Genomic DNA, 21917 nt, shown 5'->3' with positions numbered 1-21917 from the left:
GTCATGGGCCCCGATAATCATCATCGTTTACCCCCCCTTTACAGTGCCCCAGGTGTCATATATAGCCCCTAGAATGTGAATTCCTTTTTGAACGAAATGGTGCTATTTTTAGTAGTGACTGGCGGTTTTGAGAAAACCTGGCAACACTGGAAAGCACACGGAAATCTGCCAATGTTTCACATCCTCTGCCGAGAAAAGCTTGTATATCATCCAACACAAACGACTGCAGATAATCACTGCGACACGGAGCTAAGCCAACGATCCCGTGTGCATCTTAGAGGAACGTCAAACTCTAGATAGTTTGCGGGGCACGAACTTAACTATAGCAAGTAAATGAATAAACGCAACAGTTTAAGCAAGGAACAATCGCGTCGGAATCTGCGGTTGTTGTCGCGTCGGCATCTGCGAACTCAAACATGTGTAAGTACGATGTGTAACTACGGAGTATAAAGACGTGATTGGATAATGATGAAGGTAATTAGTGACGAAGTGATTGAGTGTTCCTGGTAGAACTTAGGCTAAAGCTTCCATTTGGGATCTATGTAACATTCTCTGATATTATGTAAATCTGCTCTTGATGTGCAAAAGAAGTCTATTCTTGAATAACTACCATGAACATGCGACATAAAGGTAAAATCCTTCTCTTTGGGGTGCAAATAACGCCAAATATCTGTTAAACCTAATGCTCTCATTATTCCTAAAAAAGCTTTTACTTTTTTTGACTTGTGGTCCCCTTTCTCTTGGTAACCTATCAACACAACTATCTAATACACATTTAAAGTCCCCACCAATTAAATACATTCCCTCACCTTTCTGTGCCAAAAGAGAGAAAAAGTTCTTGAAAAATTGTGGATAGTCCTCGTTAGGTGCATAAAGATTAAGAAAAGTGTTTTTATTGCATGGAATTGTTTCAACTATCATGATGTATCTTCCCTCTTTATCTTTATATACTTGCTCCATATTAAAATAAAAACTGACTTGGCAAACATGATTGCAACACCTCTTCTCTTTCCCTTGTTATATGAGGAACTGTAAACTTGGTCCACCCATTCCCTCCTCAGTTTTAAATGTTCCCCATCAGAGAGGTGGGTCTCTTGAAGCAGTGCAATAGAGCATTGCATTTTTCTAAGCTGATTAAATATTTTATTTCTTTTAATTGGGCTACTCAGTCCTTTCACATTATAACTGACACAAATTGAATTATGTATAGACATTGGTATAAATATTGTATGTTCTAGTCACCAGTATATGTACCAGTAATATACAATAAAAAAATAAATAAAAAAAACCTTTATCTGTCAAGGGTAGATAATTAAAGTAAACAAACACAAAAACAGGAACTATGTACACGATCAAGACTTCCAAACATCCATTTGGCCAAGTTCTTGTCTCGTAGGCCAAATCAGGATGTAAGAAGGGCAGGGAGTTGTGACGTTGACTCCCTGGGATATCAAAAGTGCACCAAGTGCGTGCAGCCAGTTTTGAAACACGGCCACCTCCAAGAGTGGTTTCCACTCAGCAAAACGGTCATCAGGGTAGGAAAGGTTTTTACTCCCGTCTCCAGGTAGATCCTTATCTGTGCTGGATAGATACATTGAGCTCGCATATCTTTCATTTTGAGCTGTTTCATTACGTCTCGTACCTGCGTTCTCTTCCTCTGCAAAGGCGAATAGTCGTTGCCAAGAAGATCCGTTTCGTGTTGTAAAGGACCTGTTTCTGTGACCAGGCTTTTGGTAAGATTGCGTCCTTAACCACATAGTCCAGGAATCTCACTATTATCAATCTCGGGGGTGGGACGGGGTCTTGGCTGCATAAAATCTTTGTATCCATCTCCTATCGCAGCCTTCTGGAACTTGATATATTCTTAGATTATTCCGACAAAGTCTATATTGCAAATCTTCGCATCTACCTGTGCGATCCGCCTCACGTTCTAGTAGATATCGTAACGCTCTTTCGTGTCTCAGCCCAGTCTCCTCAGCAGTACTAATTCGTTCCTCCGTCTCCACAATTCTACTCTCCATACCATTTATTTGTTTTTTTAAGTCCTCAACCGAGGTCTGATATTCTTGTTTGCTTATGCCCCTCTTGATTTTCTTTTCTTAGCAATTTCAGTTCTTCCATCACTTCAGTAAGTTCGGAGAGCACGCGGGCTAGATTTAGCAGGGCTGGGAAATTGTTTTTTATCATCTATATATAATATAATTGAATTTATGATACAAATTGGGATTTATTGTAAAAATTCGACAGAGCTTAGCTTTCAAGCGCCTGCCATTGCTCTGACGTCACCGGAAGTGGACCAAACAGAATATGTTAAAACCTATAGTGAACGTCATAGGCCTGGTCTTATAGGCTACACACAAAACAGTCGGAGATGCCTTTATGCATTTTCTTTTCTATTTTACGCATTAGTAGTAAATCAAGACATCGCAAGTTCTTTTTCTTTCTTTTATTTGAATAGAAAAGAGCATTAGAGATACTGGACATTGGGAAAAATGTGAAAATATAGTTATGTATTATAATGACTATATCAGTCCCTCCAGAAAAACGTGATTATGCGATCGCCTGATTTAATGCATAATCAGCCGAAAAGGGCCACATAATTATGCGGGGGTCGTATTTTTTCAAATACGCAACACTTTCGCCGCATAAATTGCCGATTTCAGGCAGCAAAATATGCGGGGGTAGCATGATTTTACAATCCCTGTATTTTCGTTGCTAAAAAAATGACATATATCTTAGCAGAAAGTTGAAAAATGTTGCGTTTACTTCACACAAGTAAATCGCCATTATATCCCAAGGTAACCTTATGAAGTGAAGTAATTAAGCAACGTGAACATCATCTGCGAGACCCGCGGTGAAACCAGGGTGAAGCACGCAAATCACTCTCATTTGCCAACAAAAATAAGCGCAAAAGACCGCGCGAAGCAGTTAACCAGTGTGTTACATGACAGTGGGTGCAAATTATTTTGAGAGAGGGATGAGGATGAGGATGAGGATGCCGAATGATAGGCCAGTGTTAGAGGCTACGCAGTTAGTTTTCATTTTCACAGTGGACTGTTGTAGTTTCATTCAGAAGTTGATGAACCTCTACGGTTGTAAGATTGCACTTTTTTTGTTACAGAATAGTACCAAAACCTTACAGTTGTAAGTATATTAGTAGTATGTAAAATAATTTACTGTAATTCCTGTAAAACAGCATTTTTTAAATATTTTATTTATTCATTTGTACAGAAGTTGTTGAATATTCCTTTTGTAAAGGTAGAGAACTTGTTTGACTCAATGTTTTGTAAGTTTGAGCAGAGACTGTCTCTGGTCATGTGTTATTTAAGGTCTGAAATAAAACAGAATGAGAACTTAAATATTATGTTATTTAGTATGCTTGCTTATCATATCATATCATAAGTAATGACTCTTTACAGTAGTAGTGAGAACAGGGTGTTGGGGGGATCACCTTTTTTTCTCTTTTTCATCAAACCGCATTTTTGCAAGTTCCTGCGATTACATCGCATAAAATTGCAAAAATATCCTGCATATTCCATTCCATCCTGCACATCCGCGTTTTTCTGGAGGGACTGCTATATGTATTCAATAATATTCTTCATAATATATAGAAAAACATATGATAAACTGTTTGAATGCATACACACATATACTGCGACAGGTACATGCACTAGAAAATTACACAATTATAAGGAAAATATATAAAAGTTATGTGTTCAGCTGTAACTTTTGAAAGAGAAAATGTTTCAATAAAGCTATTTCATGCCAAATTAAAAGTATTTTTTTAAATGCATCAAAAGACATCCAAACATGATCCATGAATATACTGCAGAATACTGAAAAATATAAGTGCTGGTTTCCCATATATAGAAATGTATTATGTAATAAACTGCATTATATTTTCCAAAACATTCCCATATATTTTTCTTTCATATGGGACAACTGTCCACTTTTTAATACTTATTTATTTCATTGTATTGTGGAGGAGCGTCTGCAGAATGATGAGAGGAAGAGCTGCTGGCCACAGGGATCTGCAAGAAAACAGAGATATGATCAGTTTATTGATTGATTTTTATTGGTAATATTACCTAATAATTATTGCACTCATTACTGAGTGCCTAACATATTTCCAGCGCATGGATACTCGTCCCTAATTTCAAATAATAAATTTTTCCTTACTAATTTTACTCAAATTGCAACTAAACTTACAAGTTTCTCTTACCTCTGAGCTGTTGAGATCGTGGAAAGGATTGGGCCTGAAATCACAGGGCTGTGGTGGAAGAACTTGAGCAAACTGCACCTTTGGGGGAGAAAATGCATGCTTTATGCCTTCTTACTGTGAGATACCAGAAATACATCAGTATCACAGGTTTATAAACCTTATTGTACTTCAAAAGGAATAAGAAAAAGCTAAAGACAGAAATGCTTCGGACATGTCTTTTGGAATCAGGAATGTGTAAAAAAAACAGTTCTACAATAAATGTGTAAGAAAAAAAGAGAAAAGAGAGATCCAAGGACACAGAGGGGAAACACAAGCAGCATTCATCACTAACTGGCCAGGAAGAACTGAAAGAGAGCAGCTTAAATTCACAGACTAAATGAGGATAATTATCAAACACAGGTGAACAGAATGAACTAATCAAGGGAACTAAGGAAAAGTAGTTCAAGAAACAAAACAGGAGAACAAATAGTGTGACAGTGGTTTACTTTCCAGTCAATAGCCTACATTTACAACCACATAATAAAATAAGTAACTGAAATAAAGCAAATTAATCCTTAAACTAATCCTCACTAGGATGCTGCTTTTAGCCCCTCGAGGTATCATGGGCTTCATGGGACGAAACATAGAGTAATATTTAATAACCCACAAAAACAGGGTCACGATTTCTCGTTTCAAATCAAGTACTCAATAAATAAATAAAAATCCTTGGTTACATTTTGCCCATGTCGAATAATAATGAACTTAGCATAATTCTATTGTGAATTCATAAATGCTAGATTTAATTAAATATATGTAATGCAGGTTTAATATATGCGCTTTTATTATTTACATGCATGTGTGTTAGTAACATGCATCTCAGAGCAGATCCATTCACAGTAAATGCTGCTCCACACAAACTGTTATCTTTCACATTTGTGGAGCGTCTAACACTCCATCTCTGCATATTGTTATGAGTTAGGGTTTAAAGCAACATTAATCTGGGAATGCAACATGCGCCGTTTCATCAGATTTGTAAGGTAAATAATTTCTAAACCTATGCAATCACAGAAGAAAACATTGGTATCCTTCTTAATATGAAAAGTGTTCATTGCAATTTCGGTCCCACTTTATATTAGGTGGCCTTAACTACTATGTACTTACATAAAAAAATAAGTACAATGTACTTATTGTGTTCATATTGTATTGTAAAACACTTTTGCTGCTATTGAGGTGGGATAGGGCTAAGCTTAGGGAGAAGGTTGGAGGTATGAGTAAGTTTAAGGGTGGGTTAAGGTGTAAAGTATGGGTCAACAGTGTAATTATAAATGTAATTACAGAAATTAAATACAGATGTAATTACATGTTGTTGTTTTTTTTTTAATTTAAGTACAATGTAAAAACATGTATGTACACAATAAGTACATTGCACTAAATTATTAATTAAAATGTAAGTACATAGTAGTTAAGGCCACTTAATATAAAGTGGGTCCGCAATTTCTAATTAAAAGTTTAAACTTTCGGTCTGCCTTTACACGTTATGATGTCCACATATTCAAGAAATTACAGTAGCTGCAGCATTTCTGACGTAAAGAAATGACCAAATATTAAAGATTCAGTGGATGTTTGAAGTAAATGTTGTTTAGTAAACAATAAACAAGGATTAGATTGTGCAGCAAAATGTAAAAACAATCGTCAGGCCGTCTGCGCCTCTGCAGTAATTCGTTATAATTACATTACTTTTACCAGTAAAAAATAGTTACATTTAGTAGGGGTGCTCCGATCACGATCGGCCGATCGTTAATGCGCATCTCGTCAGTAAAGCCGGTTCTCTAATCAGCGGTTAATTCCATCAGGTGCGTGATTTCACATAGAGCAGCTGTTACTACACAGAGCCGTTGTTAACTGAGAAGATGCGCCAAAAAACGCTGAAAATGAAGTGGATTTGCACATCTTCTCTATTAACAACGGTCCAAAGGCAGAAATCAGGAATGGCGTCAGGTGTGTCAGGGATAACCAGAATCGAAACCAGAAACAAGCAGAGATCGGGGCAGGCAGCAGAAAAATCAGAGTCGAACACACAGTCCAAAGGTCAAACACAGGAATAACAAACACAGGGGAAAAACGCTTGGAAATGTCAGACAGGCTAAACAAGACTTCAAGTGGAGTGAGTGTGCTGCTTGTATGTGTGTGTAAATGAAGTGCAGGTGTGGCAATGAGATTAGCTGATGAATGAGGTGCAGGTGTGGCAAGGAGATTAGCTGATGAATGAGGTGCAGGTGTAGCAAGGAGATTAGCTGATGAATGAGGTGCAGGTGTAGCAAGGAGATTAGCTGATGAATGAGGTGCAGGTGTGGCAAGGTGATAGTGATGCAGTGACTCATGGGAGATGTAGTTTGGGTGTGGGGCAACAGATGAGAGGTGCTAGTGTCCAAGTGATGATATGGTGACATGGTTGATGGGTGGAATGGTCCTGAGTGGAGTGCCCTCTACTGAAGTTCGTGGGCACTCCAGCTAATGATCATGACGCATAAACACAATCAATGTTATTACCTGAATGTGGTTACAAGTAACTGTAACTGATAGTTTACATGTAACTGTTGTGTTCTGTGTTATACCTGCAGATGTTTACACTTAATGACATGTGACTGCGTTATCGGCAGGTGCCTGTTATTTGAGACATTTCACTTTCATCTGACATGCATGTGTATATATTTATCTAAAAGTAAAATGACTCTGTTATATTATAACAGTGCATAGGCGATTTGAGATGTTTTCTACATCAGCACACTTTTTATATGTTTTGTGTTTGAGTTCATTTGTATAGTAATGTAAGCAGTTTGAATTCAAGCTGCAGTGTAATGGTTTCCAGTAGCTATCAGTTTACTAGTTGATTTACATCTATCATTGTGTTATTTTTATACTCATTTTTGTTTTTGTTTACAAACCCGATTCCAAAGAAGTTGGGACACTGTACAAATTGTGAATAAAAACAGAATGTAATGATGTGGAAGAAAATTCTATATTTTATTCAGAATACAACATAGATGACATATCAAATGTTTAAACTGAGAAAATGTAGCATTTTAAGGGAAAAATAATTCGATTTTGGCATAAACACATCTCAAAAAAGATGGGACAAGGCCATGTATACAACTGTGTGGCATCCTCTCTTCTTTTTATAACAGTCTGCAAATGTCTGGGGACTGAGGAGACAAGTTGTCCAAGTTTAGGAATAGGAATGTTGTCCCATTCTTGTCTAATACAGGCTTCTAGTTGCTCAACTGTCTTAGGTCTTTGTCTCATCTTCCTCTTTATGATGCACCAAATGTTTTCTATGGGTGAAAGATCTGGACTGCAGGCTGGCCATTTCAGTACCCGGATCCTTCTTTTACACAGCCATGATGTTGTAATTGATGCAGTATGTGGCCTGGCATTCTTCCCTGAAAGAGACGATGTCTGGATGAGAGCACATGTTGTTCTAGACCTTGGATATAGCTTTCAGCATTGATGGTGCTCATCTTTCCAGATGTGTAAGCTGCCCATGCCACACACTCATGCAACCCCATACCATCAGAGATGCAGGCTTCTGAACTGAGCACTGATAACAACTTGGGTTATCCTTGTCCTCTTTAGTCCGGATGACATGGTGTCCCAGTTTTCCAAAAAGAACTTCAAATTTTGATTAGTCTGACCACAGAACAGTTTTCCACTTTGCCACAGTCCATTTTAAATGAGCCTTGGCCCAGAGAAAACGCCTGCGCTTCTGGATCATGTTTAGATATGCTTTCTTTTTTGACCTATAGGGCCCTATAATACACCCGACGCAATGCGACGCAAGGCACAGCGCAAATGTGTTTGCTAGTTTCAGTCCGGCGCTGTTCGCATTTTCTTGTCCAGCGCCATGTCATCTAATTAACAAATGCATTTGCAACCATGTGTGCGCCCATGGGCGTGCTGGTCTAAAAAAAGAGGTGTGTTCAGGCGCATGGATATTTTAAGGGAGCTGAAAATAGACTGCACCATAGACCAACTCAAACCTGATCTACAGGTCCTTCTCAAAAATTAGCATATTGTGATTAAAGTTCATTGTTTTCCATAATGTAATGATAAAAATTAAACTTTCATATATTTTAGATTCATTGCACAACAACTGAAATATTTCAGGTCTTTTATTGTTTTAATACTGATGATTTTGGCATACAGCTCATGAAAACCCAAAATTCCTATCTCAAAAAATTTGCATATCATGAAAAGGTTCTCTAAACGAGCTATTAACCTTATCACCTGAATCAACTAATTAACTCTAAACACCTGCAAAAGATTCCTGAGGCTTTTAAAAACTCCCAGCCTGGTTCATTACTCAAAACCGCAATCATGGGTAAGACTGCCGACCTGACTGCTGTTCAGAAGGCCATCATTGACACCCTCAAGCGAGAGGGTAAGACACAGAAAGAACTTTCTGAACGAATAGGCTGTTCCCAGAGTGCTGTATCAAGGCACCTCATGGGAAGTCTGTGGGAAGGAAAAAGCATGGCAAAAAATGCTGCACAACGAGAAGAGGTGACCGGACCCTGAGGAAGATTGTGGAGAAGGACCGATTCCAGAGCTTGGGGGACCTGCGGAAGCAGTGGACTGAGTCTGGAGTAGAAACATCCAGAGCCACCGTGCACAGGCGTGTGCAGGAAATGGGCTACAGAGAAGCAGCACTGGACTGTTGCTCAGTGGTCCAAAGTACTTTTTTCGGATGAAAGCAAATTTTGCATGTCATTCGGAAATCAAGGTGCCAGAGTCTGGAGGAAGACTGGGGAGAAGGAAATCCCAAAATGCCTGAAGTCCAGTGTCAAGTACCCACAGTCAGTGATGGTCTGGGGTGCCATGTCAGCTGCTGGGGTTGGTCCACTGTGTTTTATCAAGGGAAGGGTCAATGCAGCTAGCTATCAGGAGATTTTGGATCACTTCATGCTTCCATCTGCTGAAAAGCTTTATGGAGATGAAGATTTTGTTTTTCAGCACGACCTAGCATCTGCTCACAGTGCCAAAACCACTGGTAAATGGTTTACTGACCATGGTATTACTGTGCTCAAGTGGCCTGCCAACTCTCCTGACCTGAACCCCATAGAGAATCTGTGGGATATTGTGAAGAGAAAGTTGAGAGACGCAAGACCCCACACTGGATGAGCTTAAGGCCGCTATCGAAGCATCCTGGGCCTCCATAACACCTCAGCAGTGCTAAGGCTGACTTTTTTGTATTAAAAACACTGTTCTTTTATTGGTCGGATGAAATATGCAAATTTTTTGAGATAGGAATTTGGGGTTTTCATGAGCTGTATGCCAAAATCATCAGTATTAAAACAATAAAAGACCTGAAATATTTCAGTTGGTGTGCAATGAATCTAAAATATATGAAAGTTTAATTTGTATCATTACATTATGGAAAATAATTAACTTTTATAACAATATGCTAATTTTGTAAAAAGGACCTGTACAGTCTGGCGCAATGTTTTTACTTTGTTATTTGAAAGGCGGGTGCACAACACGAGTACACCCTGCTTTTTAACAGAGCAAAAAATTTGTAGGCTAAATAAATACATAAATAAATATATATATATATATATATATATATATATATATATATATATATATATATATATATGCTAACATGTCATAATGGACTATTACACATAGTCATTGCATGTATCAGAATTAGGCTATAGAATTATCTATTTGAGCAGCTCTGTTTCATCACATAGATGCGTTCGGTCTTTGTGCTTGCCAAATTCCATCGTGTAAATAGCAAATACGTCATGCCACGAGCGCAACTGGCTCTTAAATGGAAGGCAAGATGAGACTCTGATTGGTTTATTGCATATTATGTCCAAAAAACACCCATTACTCATTAAGAGAATAGGGACAACCATTTTTCCATCATTAAAATAGCAAAAATGGATTTGTACATTCCCTGAGTGCACCTGCACAGTGCGCTATACACTTTACGTTTAGATCGTTAAAATATGCTGTTTTAGCTTGCAACGGCAAATGGCACGGTGGATTGTATTCACCGACAGTGTTTTCTGGAAGTATTCCTGAGCCCATGTTGTGATTTCCATTACAGTATCATTCCTGTATGTGATGCAGTGCTGTCTAAGGCTCTGAAGATCATGGGCATCCAGTGTGGTTTTCCAGCCTTGACCCTTACGCACAGAGATTTTCCAGATTCTTTCAATCTTTAGATGATATTATGCACTGTAGATGATGATAACTACAAACTCTTTGCAATTTTTCTCTGGGAAACTCCTTTCTGATATTGCTCCACTATTTTTCGCCGCAGCATTGGGGGAATTGGTGAATCCTCTGCCCATCTTGACTTCTGATAGACACTGCCACTCTTAGAGGCTCTTTTTATACACAATTGACCTAATTTATTAGGTTAATTGACCTAATGATTTGCAAATTGGTCCTCCAGCTGTTCCTTATGTGTACATTTAACTTTTCCAGCCACTTATTGCTACCTGTCCCAACTTTTTTGGAAAGTGTAGCTCTTATGAAATCCAGAATGAGCCAATATTTGGCATGACATTTCAAAATGTCTCACTTTTAACATTTGATATGTTATCTATATTCTATTGTGAATAAAATATAAGTTTAGAGATTTGTAAATTATACACATTTTTTCTTATTTCCCATTCATTTCCTATGTCGGTCATTTTTTACCGCGAAGAAGGTAAGAGTGACAAATTTTTTTTGGACTCTTTAACATATCCAAATCATGTCCATGATTTTTTGTGTGTGTTCATATTGCGAATGTTACAAAAGTCACCAAGAGTCATCTCATTCCATTGAAGCTACGATTTTATACATTTCAAAATATAAAATATTTTAGGCCAAAAATGACCGAAGAGTAGCCTGACTACATCAGACTTCCTACTTCCGCTTAATTTCATTTTGCTTCTGTACTCAGTCTGATACAGCGTCAGAGCTTTCTGTTTGCCACCGGTCTGGAAACAGCCGGGCCAATCAACGAGCAGAGGGCGGGCTGGGAGCCGTGACGTAGATGCTAAGCACCGAGTTTTAAATTGTAGGTTAGAGAAATCGAAAACCGAAACGACCGCGGAAATGGGAAACGAGACACGGGATGCAATTCGCTCTGTTATGGAGAACATTCAACTCTTTTTCAAACTGAAGCCAGAACAAGAAGAGTGTTTAACAACAGGTTTACAGTGGAAGTTCAATCATAGATTTGAGTTCGATGCATGATGTCTGTGCTTCGATGCGGCTGTACAGGCGCATAACATACGTCATAACTAAACGTATCTGATTGGCTTATGGGTAACCAATGATTTTAAACTTCAGACAAGCGAGAGAGAAAACACTTCTCTATTGTGCCATTCCAGACTCTGTCTACGAAGCAAAATGAAGTAGCAGAGTCTGGTATTACCAGGCTAACCGAAGAGGTCCAGAGGGTTAAAAGTTAGTATTCCCATTTTATATACATGTCTGGGGGGTACAGCTGAGATAAATAAACCCCTGATTTGGTGCATTACTCACCTGAGGAGAACAACAGCAGCCAGTGGCTTTACAGGCAAATGCTGACAGACAGATGGAGATGATAAATTCAAGCACAGAGAATAACAGCAACACTCCTCTGATTCCCCTGAAGAGAGTCTGAGAGAAAATGAAACATTAATACAATTAATCATACCAAAAACAATGATTATTACTACTCACAATGCTCAGCAGTCCAGAATCGACCATTTTTGATGTTCATATGATGAGTTTGGTTCCAAAACAATATAGATTCATCTCAGTACAAATGTGTTTTCTTTACCAAGAAAGTGCCAAGATGAAAACCACTATTATCTGTTTCAAACCTTCACATATCATCTTTAGATTATAATAAATTGAAACTGTTAAAAATACAACGTAAAAATACACAAAACATCGTAAGTTGATCGACATATGACAGCCTCTGAACCTGGTCAATACTAATCTTATATACAGGCACAGGACTGAAAATACATTAATCCGTCATCGCTTCCAAAATGAATTCAACGGGTCCTCTTGTTAATGATATAAGTTAATTACAGAAATTAAACCACAGAAATCACATTAAACCACAGAAATTCCAAAATAACATTTCCCTTACATTCAACTTCCAAAAGTGAATTCATCTTTGCCATGTTACATTCATTTTTTTGACTAGTGCATAGTAAAACACTTACACTGACAGGCTAAGCAATATCATAATCGGATGTGATTCATTTAATGAACGCGATATTGCGTAGCTTGATTCACAGCTCTGTGTATTAAATGATGCTCAATCTGAAAGCACGCAATGGAGATTTACATTTACATTTATTGATTTAGCAGATGCTTTTATCCAAAGCGACTTACAAATGAGGACAGTGGAAGCAATCAAAAACAACGAAAGAGCAATGATTTATAAGTGCTATAACAAGTCTCAGTTAGGTTAACACAGTACACGTAGCAAGGGCTTTTAAATGTACATTTACATTTAATCACTTTTATCCAAAGCGACTTACAAATGAAAACAATAGAAGCAGTCAGGTCAACAAGAGAACAACAACATTATACAAGTGCCATGACAAGTCTCGATTGTCTTATATACAATAAATTATATAATAAATAAAAAGAAAACCGATAGAATTAAAAAAAAGAGTAGAGCAAGCTAGTGTTAGAGGTCTTTACACACACACACATACAATTGCATAATAAACGAAAAGAAAACAGAATACAAAAAGATTAGAAAGGTAGTTCGATTTTTTTAAGAATAGAATTGAAATAGTGAGTGTTACAGTTAGAGGGTCAAATAAAGATGGAAAAGATCGAGCATCGCGTTAGTTCAGTCAGGTCATGTTAGTCATGCTTGCATCAGCTGACAGTCAGCTGTTCCTGACGTGTACCAATCGAGTCTTGACACCTATCACCTGCGGTCTATTTAAATTCCCATTATTCAAGTGTCTCTCCATGGCATTGCTGCTTGCAATTAACTGATCGCATCACTGCTTGCGAATCAAACTGTTGCATCGGTTCTTGCAAATCAAACTGTTGCAGTTTGTTTCAGAACATCTGAAATCTGCGTCTAAGATAAGTGAATGCTTTTTAATCCATAACGCTGTGTATATTGCCTGGTGGTTAACATGGTTTTGCATCGGTTGCAGGAACGAATATTAAGCATATTTGCAGCAGCATTTATACATCTGTGTTCATACACCTGGAGCAATACGCAGCTAGAGCATGCAATCGCTCTAAGGACACGCCGATTAAGCCATGAGAACAGGGTTAAACGAGACCAGCATTCTCGTGTAAATGTTTCAAAGGGGGTTTAGTTGTATTTAGCTGCGAAATATCAATTTCACTGGTGTTTATTTCTAAGATTGATGTCACATTAGCTGTGTGAGTGTTTCGATGCACGCAGCTTCAAAAGCAGGCATTTATCGCTCTATGGCTTCTATACATAGGGTTATAAGAACGTGACAAAAATAGCCACGTTTACATGTTTTTTATTTCTTCATCCAGATTTAAAGATTCGGTGGACCACATGAGACGTTATCTAATCCTATGTGGTGTTTAGGCTACTACATGTGTTCGTGCTTAGTTTTTGGGTCATAAGTGGCTACTATGACAAATTACCAGAGAGAGGAGAAAAAAAAAACGGAGTTGCATTAATATTTTTAATAGCTGCTCGTACTTGCTTGGAATTAACAGACTAATATCAAATGCCATCGGGAGCACCGGGACATTTCTGGTCCGGTTGAGTGAGAGGGAATTTTAAATGGTAAATTTAAATGGTAAAATACATGATTCTCACCAAGTTTTGTTAAAACATGAATCACGAGGGGGCAGCTTATAAATGCAGATAGTGCTTGCAATGAGCTATCTGACAACATTTACAAATGGGTTTATGAATCTGTAATTCATACAATTAATTTTAATTGAGCTGTTCACTATCATAGGCTGCATCCAAAAACTGAAAAATGCTGCCTTCGGAGGTCGCATTCCAAGGTAGGAAGGCTTCAAGGCACGTCCGAAATCAATGTCAGCTTCATTTCCTGTCTCCTGAGATGACTTGGCTGGTTTTGAAGGCAGCATAGATGTATCTTTCGCTGCTTTTGATATCAATGCATTCCATTCTGTGACCGTTAAGCTAAAAAATAAAAATGGCGTCTGAAAGTTGCAGTCGGTGGTCAGTTTGTGTGTAAATGTATGTTTCTGAACAACGTTTTCCACTTATGTAATTTCTAGCGAGAAAATTAATATTGCAGTAATGAAATATCCACTTAGTTATAACCAAGCTCTCTATATTTTGATATTTTGTAGATCATTAAACCATTACTCCACCTCAGAAGCCTGTCCGAAATCCGTTGCATGAGGTGCCTTCGAAAAAAAAAAAAAAACACTGCCTTCAAAGTCATTGACTGATTAGACAGCAAGGCAGCAAATCATTTGGCTAAGTTTTCATATGCAGTCATAGTGTTGTTTCTAAGCTGAAAATCAGTTAATTGTGCTTCACTTATTAAATCAGCTTTCTGCTCTGGTCATGAGATTCCAGGTTCCATTCTAATGTGTGTTATTGTATAACTGGAGTTTCATCATCTTTGTTTACCATTTCCCAGCCTCTACTGTAATGTCAGTGTCTACTAATCACTGAATGCACACCGTTGCCGACATCACGTTCCCATTCTGATGACCGACTATTGATGCGATTTACATGGGTACAAGTAATCAGTTTAACATGTTTACATGGCAGGATTTTCATTTAGTTTGGTTACAGAAGGTTATCCTACCTCTCAACAGATTACCATTTCGGTTTAGGCATTTTTATTCTGATGGAGGTGTTTCTATGGAGCATTTTCATTCATACTGGATGCCATTCTAAGTTTCCGAAGGGTGCATGCTTCCCCTGCTGGAATACCACCCTCCATTATGCAATCTACAGAATTAATGCAGATTACATGTTCCTCATGCCGCAGCAAGGGGTCGTATGTATCACACGTTTGCTTAAAGGTGGGCTACAATGCTGTTTCATGGATTCAGAGTTGTTCAGTGTTAAAGAGATGGATTTTCATGCTAAACATGGCCAATACGGATGAGTGGAGAAATCTTATTTCTGGGTGGTACAAGTTTCGGTAGTTTTTCGATGATGGATCTACGATGTAGACGATGGTGGAACTCCTTATGAGCATTTCTCTTGGGAAAGCACGCCCATGCACATCTCGACCAGAGGAGAGCGAGACCTCGCCCGTAAACACGCTTCATCAGGAAATCGTTGGCAGCGCTGCATAGGATTTGTTTGAGAATGTCTCCAAATAAGTGTGTTTTGGATGTGAGGGGAAAGCATTTTAAGAAACATGCTTGTTGCACATCCTCAGTTGCTTAACTTTGGGTGATGCCCCCCCCCCCCCCCCCTTGTGATTTTTACAGCATGAAAGATACATAAAATTGGATAATACTGCCATCATATCAGACTGCTGCTGCTAGGGGCGTATGCTCCCCCTTTACAATCACAGCTGCTTAAGCATTTTAAGAACATACTTGTTGCACATCCTCTACTGGACTGAAGTACGTCACTTCCTGTTTGTTGTTGGCGGCTGTACTGCGTTTGAGCTCTGTCACTGTATTCTTTTTATTGACTATTTTTTACTTAAAAATCAATTTTATACACCATTGTTTCCATTTATATAACGTGAGAATATTTCCTCTATTGTATTCTACAACAAAAACAATCAGAGCGCCTCGATGACTTCTCCCCCTACAGCCTTCGTGATCTCCATCCGGAACCGCTTCACTCCCCTCCGCGAGACAGGACGCGACGCTGTGATCATCGGAGACTCCATCGTCCGACATGTCCGTGCTACGTTAGCCGAAGGTAAAGTGCACACTCAATGTTTCCCTGGTGCTCGTGTTCTCAATGTTTCTGCGCAGATACCCGCAATCCTGAAGGCCGACGAGAGCCCCAGAGCGGTCGTGCTTCACGCCGGGGTTAACGACACCACGCTGCGGCAGACGGAGACGCTGAAGAGGGACTTCAGGAGCCTGATCGAGATGGTTCGCAGCACGACGCCCGCGGCGACGATCATCGTGTCAGGACCACTGCCCACGTATCGACGAGGACACGAAAGGTTCATTAGACTTTTTGCTTTAAATGAATGGTTGTTGTCATGGTGTAAAGAACAGAAACTGCTATTTGTTAATAACTGTAATCTTTTCTGGGAGCGTCCTAGGCTGTTTCGCGCTGATGGATTACACCCCAGCAGAGTCGGAGCGGAGCTTCTCTCTGACAACATCTCCAGGACACTTCGCTCCATGTGACTAGTAAGACAATTCTCAGATAACTATTAAGATGAGTTTTGTTCCACCCGCTTAAATGATAAAAGTACTTGTGCTGTAAAAACTATTAAGACTGTGTCTGTTCCCCGAATAGTGAGGTCAAAATATGATGTAGGATCTAGAAAAAATCTTATCGTAAATGAACAAAAACTATTTTTAAAGTTTGGGCTCATAAATATTAGATCACTCACACCCAAAGCAGTTATTGTAAATGAAATGATCACAGATAATAGTTTTGATGTACTCTGCTTGACTGAAACCTGGCTAAAACCAAATGATTATTTTGGTCTAAATGAGTCGACTCCACCAAACTACTGTTATAAGCATGAGCCCCGTCAGACTGGTCAACAATATATAGTGATATTCTCAATGTTACCCAGAAAACAGGATACAGGTTTAACTCTTTTGAAATACTTCTGCTAAATGTTACACTGTCAGACATGCAAAAGAAATCTAATGTATCTCTTGCTCTGGCTACTGTGTATAGACCACCAGGGCCGTATACAGAATTCCTAAAATAATTTGCAGATTTCCTCTCAGACCTTCTAGTTACAGTTGATAAGGCGCTAATCATGAGAGATTTTAATATTCACGTTGATAATACAAATGATGCATTAGGACTTGTGTTTACTGACCTAATAAACTCTTTTGGAGTCAAGCAAAATGTCACCCATCGTTTTAATCATACACTAGATTGAATTATATCTCATGGAATCGATCTTACTGATATAAATATTGTACCTCAATGTGATATTACAGACCATTTCGTTGTATCATGCATGCTGCGTATAACTGATATTAACTATATGTCTCAGCGTTACTGTCTGGGCAGAACTATTGTTCCAGCCACCAAAGAAAGTTTCGCAAATAACCTGCCTGATCTATCTCAACTGCTTTTTGTACCCAAAGATAGAAATATACAAATATAGGACAGGAAGAGCTAAATAAACATATTACTGTATCTAAACCAACAGATTATTAGATCCTGTACCCACTAAATTACTGAAAGACTTGTTACCTGTAGCCGAAGAACCGCTTCTCAATATCATTAACTCATCGTTATCTTTAGGTCACGTCCCAAAACCATTCAAGCTGGCGGTTATCAAGCCTCTTATTAAGAAACCAAAACTAGATCCTAGTGTACTGGCAAATTATAGGCCTATATAGGCTTTAATATGGTTTAGATCCTACCTGTCCGATCGCTAACATTTTGTTTACTTAAATGGGGTGTCATCTCATTTATCTTTAGTAAAATATGGAGTGCCACAAGGATCCGTCCTAGGTCCCCTTCTATTTTCAATATACATGTTGCCCCTTGGTAATATTATTAGAAAATACGGAATTAGCTTCCACTGTTATGCTGATGATACTCCGCTATATATTTCAACGAGACCAGATGAAACTTCTCAATTATCTAACAGAGTGTGTTAAAAATGTAAAAGATTGGATGGCAAATAATTTTCTCCAATTAAATTTGGATAAGACAGAGAAATCTGGGTGTTATATTTGTCTTTTGAAAATCATATTTCCAATGTTACAGAAACTGCATTCTTCCATCTTAGAAAAATTGCCAAGCTATGAAACATGTTAACTGTTTCTGATGCAGAAAAGCTAGTTCATGCATTCATGACCTCTAGACTGGACTATTGTAATGCACTTCTAGGTGGTTGTCCTGCTTCTTCAATAAACAAGCTACAGGTAGTCCAAAATGCAGCAGCTAGAGTCCTTACCAGGTCAAGAAAATATGATCATATTACCCCAATTTTACAGTCTCTACACTGGCTACCTATTAAGTTCCGTGTCAGTTACAAAGTATCATTACTTACCTGTAAGGCCCTAAATTGTTTAGCTCCTGCGTACTTCTACCATGCTACAACCTATCATGCACCCTAAGGTCACAACACGCTGGACTTTTGGTAGTTCCTAGGATAGCAAAGTCCACTAAAGGAGGTAGAGCTTTCTCACATTTGGCTCCCAAACTCTGGAATAGCCTTCCTGATAATGTTTGGGGTTCAGACACACTCTCTCTGTTTAAATCTAGACTAAAAACGCATCTCTTTCGCCAAACATTTGAATAATGTATCTCTTAAATTGTGAGTGTAGTTGCATCTGATCAAATGTGCATTTTTATTCATTAGCTTGGGTTAAAGGGATGGTTCACTTTCAAATTAAATTTTGGTATGTTTTAGCTTACCTCAAGGGCATCCAAGATGTAGATTTCTTTGTTTCCGCAGTATTTCCCATCTTGATATTTTTAGGTCAAACCATTCTGGTCTGTGACTCATATAACGCAGGTCTATGGTCACCACCTCAAAGAGCATGCACAGAGGAGTCCAAATTAAACAATTCCCCATCGTAAGTACACATTGATGACCTAAGACACGAAACGAGTGGTTTGTGTAAGAAAACGAATAGTATTTATATCATTTTTAGCTCTTATACACAACCACATCCAACTGATCTGAGGACACGAGTGCTTTCTGATGTGACGTGAGCGCGCGCTCTGGCTTAGTCTGCACAGTGCGCAAGCGCGGAAAGTGCCGGAAGTGATCTCTCGCGCATGTACATCACTCATTGTTTACACTTACGGTCTATGGTTTACACAGAGATTTCGGAAGTGTTACCTTTCACTGTGAAGATCTAAACATATTTAGACGTACAGGAAATTGCAATGGAAGACGATTTCAATATATCAACAGACAACGTTTAATTTTTTTCACAACCATATTTATTTGAACCAGAATACACAAATCAAGTACTCAGGAGCGATCCGCTGCAGCATCTTGTCTTCAAGCCTCAGAGAGACAGAGATCTCTTCAAAATTGGTGTAGTTTTAGTAGCAAGTGTTGTGAGATGCCAACACAAGTGGAGAGCATATGTTGTCAAGAATGGAACACAGCTACAAGACGATGACATTGACAGTATCGCATCGCACACCTGCCTGACTGAAGATCCTGAGTTTTCTCCGCTGTTGAGACGCAGTGTTTTGCACGTTGTGTTTAGTTTGCCACATATAAACTGGAGGCGACGTCCAATGCTAGAGGGACCCAATGGCACGCTGTCAATAGAGTGAGTAATGTGTTGTATTTTTATTATAATCACAACGATTATAGGGTGCATTATAAACAAATTAATTAACTACAATTATTGCATTATATTTCAGACAGTGCAGATTGGTGCCGTATCGTGTGGTAAACAGTAAAAATTGAGTGACGTTCATGAGCAAGAGATCACTTCCGGCACTTTCCGCACTTGCACTGACTAAGCCAGAGCGCGCGCACACGTCACATCGCACCCTGAGATCAGTTGGATGTGGTTGTGTACAAGAGGTAAAAACTATATAAATACTATTCGTTTTCTTACACAAACCGCTCGATTCGTGTCTTAGGTCATCAATGTGTACTTACGATGGGGAATTGTTTAATTTGGACTCCTCTGTGCATGCTCTTTGAGGTGGTGACCATAGACCTCCATTATATGAGTCACAGACAAGACCGGTTTACCTAAAAATTTCAAAATGGGTAATACTGCGGAAACAAAGAAACCTACATCTTAGATTTCCTTGAGGTAAGCTAAAACATACCAAAATTTAATTTGAAAGTGAACTATCCCTTTAAACTAATTTTACTTTGTTGGATCAGCAGCTATGCAAATGATGTCTCTATTTTGTTTCTATGTTATGGTAACTAGGATTTACACAAGCTCCAGTCTGGATCCAGAACACCTGAGAAGAGATAATACTGACCCTCAGAGGACCTCAGATGATGCTAACCCTGAATCAACAAACATAACTAACAATTATTGCTACATGTGTGTCTGCATCATATAATAATTATGAATTAATAATATTAATAATGTTCATCGTCTAGCTGACTACGTCTTGTATTAATTTTTTCTAAAAATCCTGTCAAACGTGCACAAATTGACAGTCACCACCATAAGCTACTACTAAATATTGTAGAAACATAATTTTCTGTAAAGTTGCTTTGTAACGATTTGTATTGTAAAAAGCGCTATACAAATAAACTTGAATTGAATATTGCTTAACTTTGGGTGACGCTCCCACCCCCCACCTTAATGTTGATTTTCAGCATGTTAGACTTAAATTGAATGATATACAAACTGCCATCGTATTAAGCTGCTGCTGCTATTACCTGCGGTCTATTTAAATTGGAAGCAGTCTCTATCACATTTTGTTTACAACTCATGTAATTGTGAATTGTAATTATATATGCTTGTAATGTTTCTGTTCTGTACCCCAGGGGGGCTTGTCTTGCTGCTCTCCCTGCTCTGTCCAAGCATGGCTGCATGGACAGGCATGTGGAGTGTTGCCCAGAACATAACCAAACCACCAACACTTACTGTATGCAATTATAATTGTCATAAATATACTTGACGGAAGTGGACCTGATTGAAATGTGTTTAAATCCGATTCTTGAAGATGGCTAAGGACTCAGCTGGCCAGATTGAGTTGGGGAGGTCATTCCACCAGGAGGGAACATTTAATTTAAAAGTCCGTAAAAGTGACTTTGTGCTTCTTTGGGATGGCACAATCAAGCGACGTTCACTTGCAGAATGCAAGCTTCTAGAGGCACATAAGTCTGAAGTAACAAATTTAGGTAAATGGGTGCAGAGCCAGTAGTAGTTTTGTAGGCAAGTGCAAATTGATAAACTGAAGTGTGATGTGTATTCTTTTTGGCTCATTAAAAATTAATCTTGCTGCTGCGTTCTGAATTAATTGTAAAGGTTTGATAGAACTGGCTGGAAGACCTGCCAAGAGGGCATTGCAATAGTCCAGCCTGGACAGAACAAGAGCTTGAACAAGGAGTTGTGCAGCATGTTCCGAAAGAAAGGGCTTGATCTTCTTGATGTTGAATAAAGCAATTCTGCAGGATCGGACAGTTTTAGCAATGTGGTGTGAGAAAGTCAGCTGATCATCAATCATAACTCCAAGGCTTCTAGCTGTTTTTGATGGAGTTATGGTTGATGTGCCTAACTTGATGGTGAAATTGTGATAAAACGATGGGTTTACTGTAATCACAAGCAGTTCTGTCTTGGCAAGGTTGAATTGAAGGTGATGGTCCATCATCCAGTAAGAAATGTCTGTTAGACAAGCTGAGATGCGAATAGCTACTGTCGGATCATCAGGATGGAATGAGAGGTAGAGTTGAGTGTCAAAAGCATAGCAGTGGTATAAAAAGCCGTGTTTCTGAATGACAGAACCTAATAATGCCATGTAGACAGAGAAGAGAAGTGGTCCAAGAACTGAGCCCTGAGGCACCCCAGTAGTAAGATGTTGCGACTTGGACACCTCACCTCTCCAAAATACTGAATATTGAAGGACCGTCTGATAGATAAGAATTAAACC

At 38.7% G+C, this 21917-nt stretch overlaps 2 protein-coding genes across 5 annotated transcripts in view; one reads left to right on the top strand and one right to left on the bottom strand.

Moving 5' to 3' along the window:
* Nucleotides 1–216: 216 nt before the first annotated feature.
* LOC127968337 (uncharacterized) lies at nucleotides 217–20702 on the top strand. 4 transcript variants are annotated; one of them, XM_052569506.1, is made up of 4 exons: nucleotides 217–420; nucleotides 15978–16066; nucleotides 16145–16534; nucleotides 20240–20702. In XM_052569506.1, exons 1-3 carry the CDS (start codon nucleotides 417–419, stop codon nucleotides 16529–16531), a joined length of 480 nt encoding a protein of 159 aa, XP_052425466.1. In that variant the 5' UTR covers nucleotides 217–416; the 3' UTR covers nucleotides 16532–16534; nucleotides 20240–20702. The 4 variants fall into 4 exon arrangements, with proteins under 4 accessions (XP_052425466.1, XP_052425448.1, XP_052425457.1 ...); XM_052569488.1 differs by having other exon boundaries at nucleotides 15950–16066; XM_052569497.1 differs by having other exon boundaries at nucleotides 15978–16534.
* Nucleotides 2432–21917, bottom strand: part of LOC127968287 (membrane-spanning 4-domains subfamily A member 4A) — a 35094-nt gene continuing 15608 nt past the window's right edge. Inside the window, exons 6-8 of the mRNA XM_052569394.1 lie at nucleotides 11747–11863; nucleotides 4223–4300; nucleotides 2432–4031 (exon numbers count right to left, since the gene is read on the bottom strand). Coding sequence (XP_052425354.1) covers nucleotides 3954–4031; nucleotides 4223–4300; nucleotides 11747–11863 — 273 coding nt within the window. The 3' untranslated portion in view covers nucleotides 2432–3953. The remainder of the gene's footprint in view (nucleotides 4032–4222; nucleotides 4301–11746; nucleotides 11864–21917) is intronic.

This window comes from Carassius gibelio, chromosome A4 (genome assembly GCF_023724105.1).
Source record: "Carassius gibelio isolate Cgi1373 ecotype wild population from Czech Republic chromosome A4, carGib1.2-hapl.c, whole genome shotgun sequence".
NCBI lineage: Eukaryota > Metazoa > Chordata > Actinopteri > Cypriniformes > Cyprinidae > Carassius > Carassius gibelio.
The sequence above is the reverse complement of the archived record's forward strand: the minus strand, read 5'-3'. Positions and strand labels throughout refer to the sequence as shown.

What these genes read in the sequence shown, in the direction of transcription:
- LOC127968337 (XM_052569483.1), top strand. Translation starts at nt 334, where the DNA reads ATGAATAAACGCAACAGTTTAAGCAAGGAACAATCGCGTCGGAATCTG. An exon ending in ATCTGCGAACTCAAACATGT is followed by an intron (nt 421 to 15,949) that starts GTAAGTACGATG and finishes AAAAACAATCAG; the next exon opens with AGCGCCTCGATGACTTCTCC.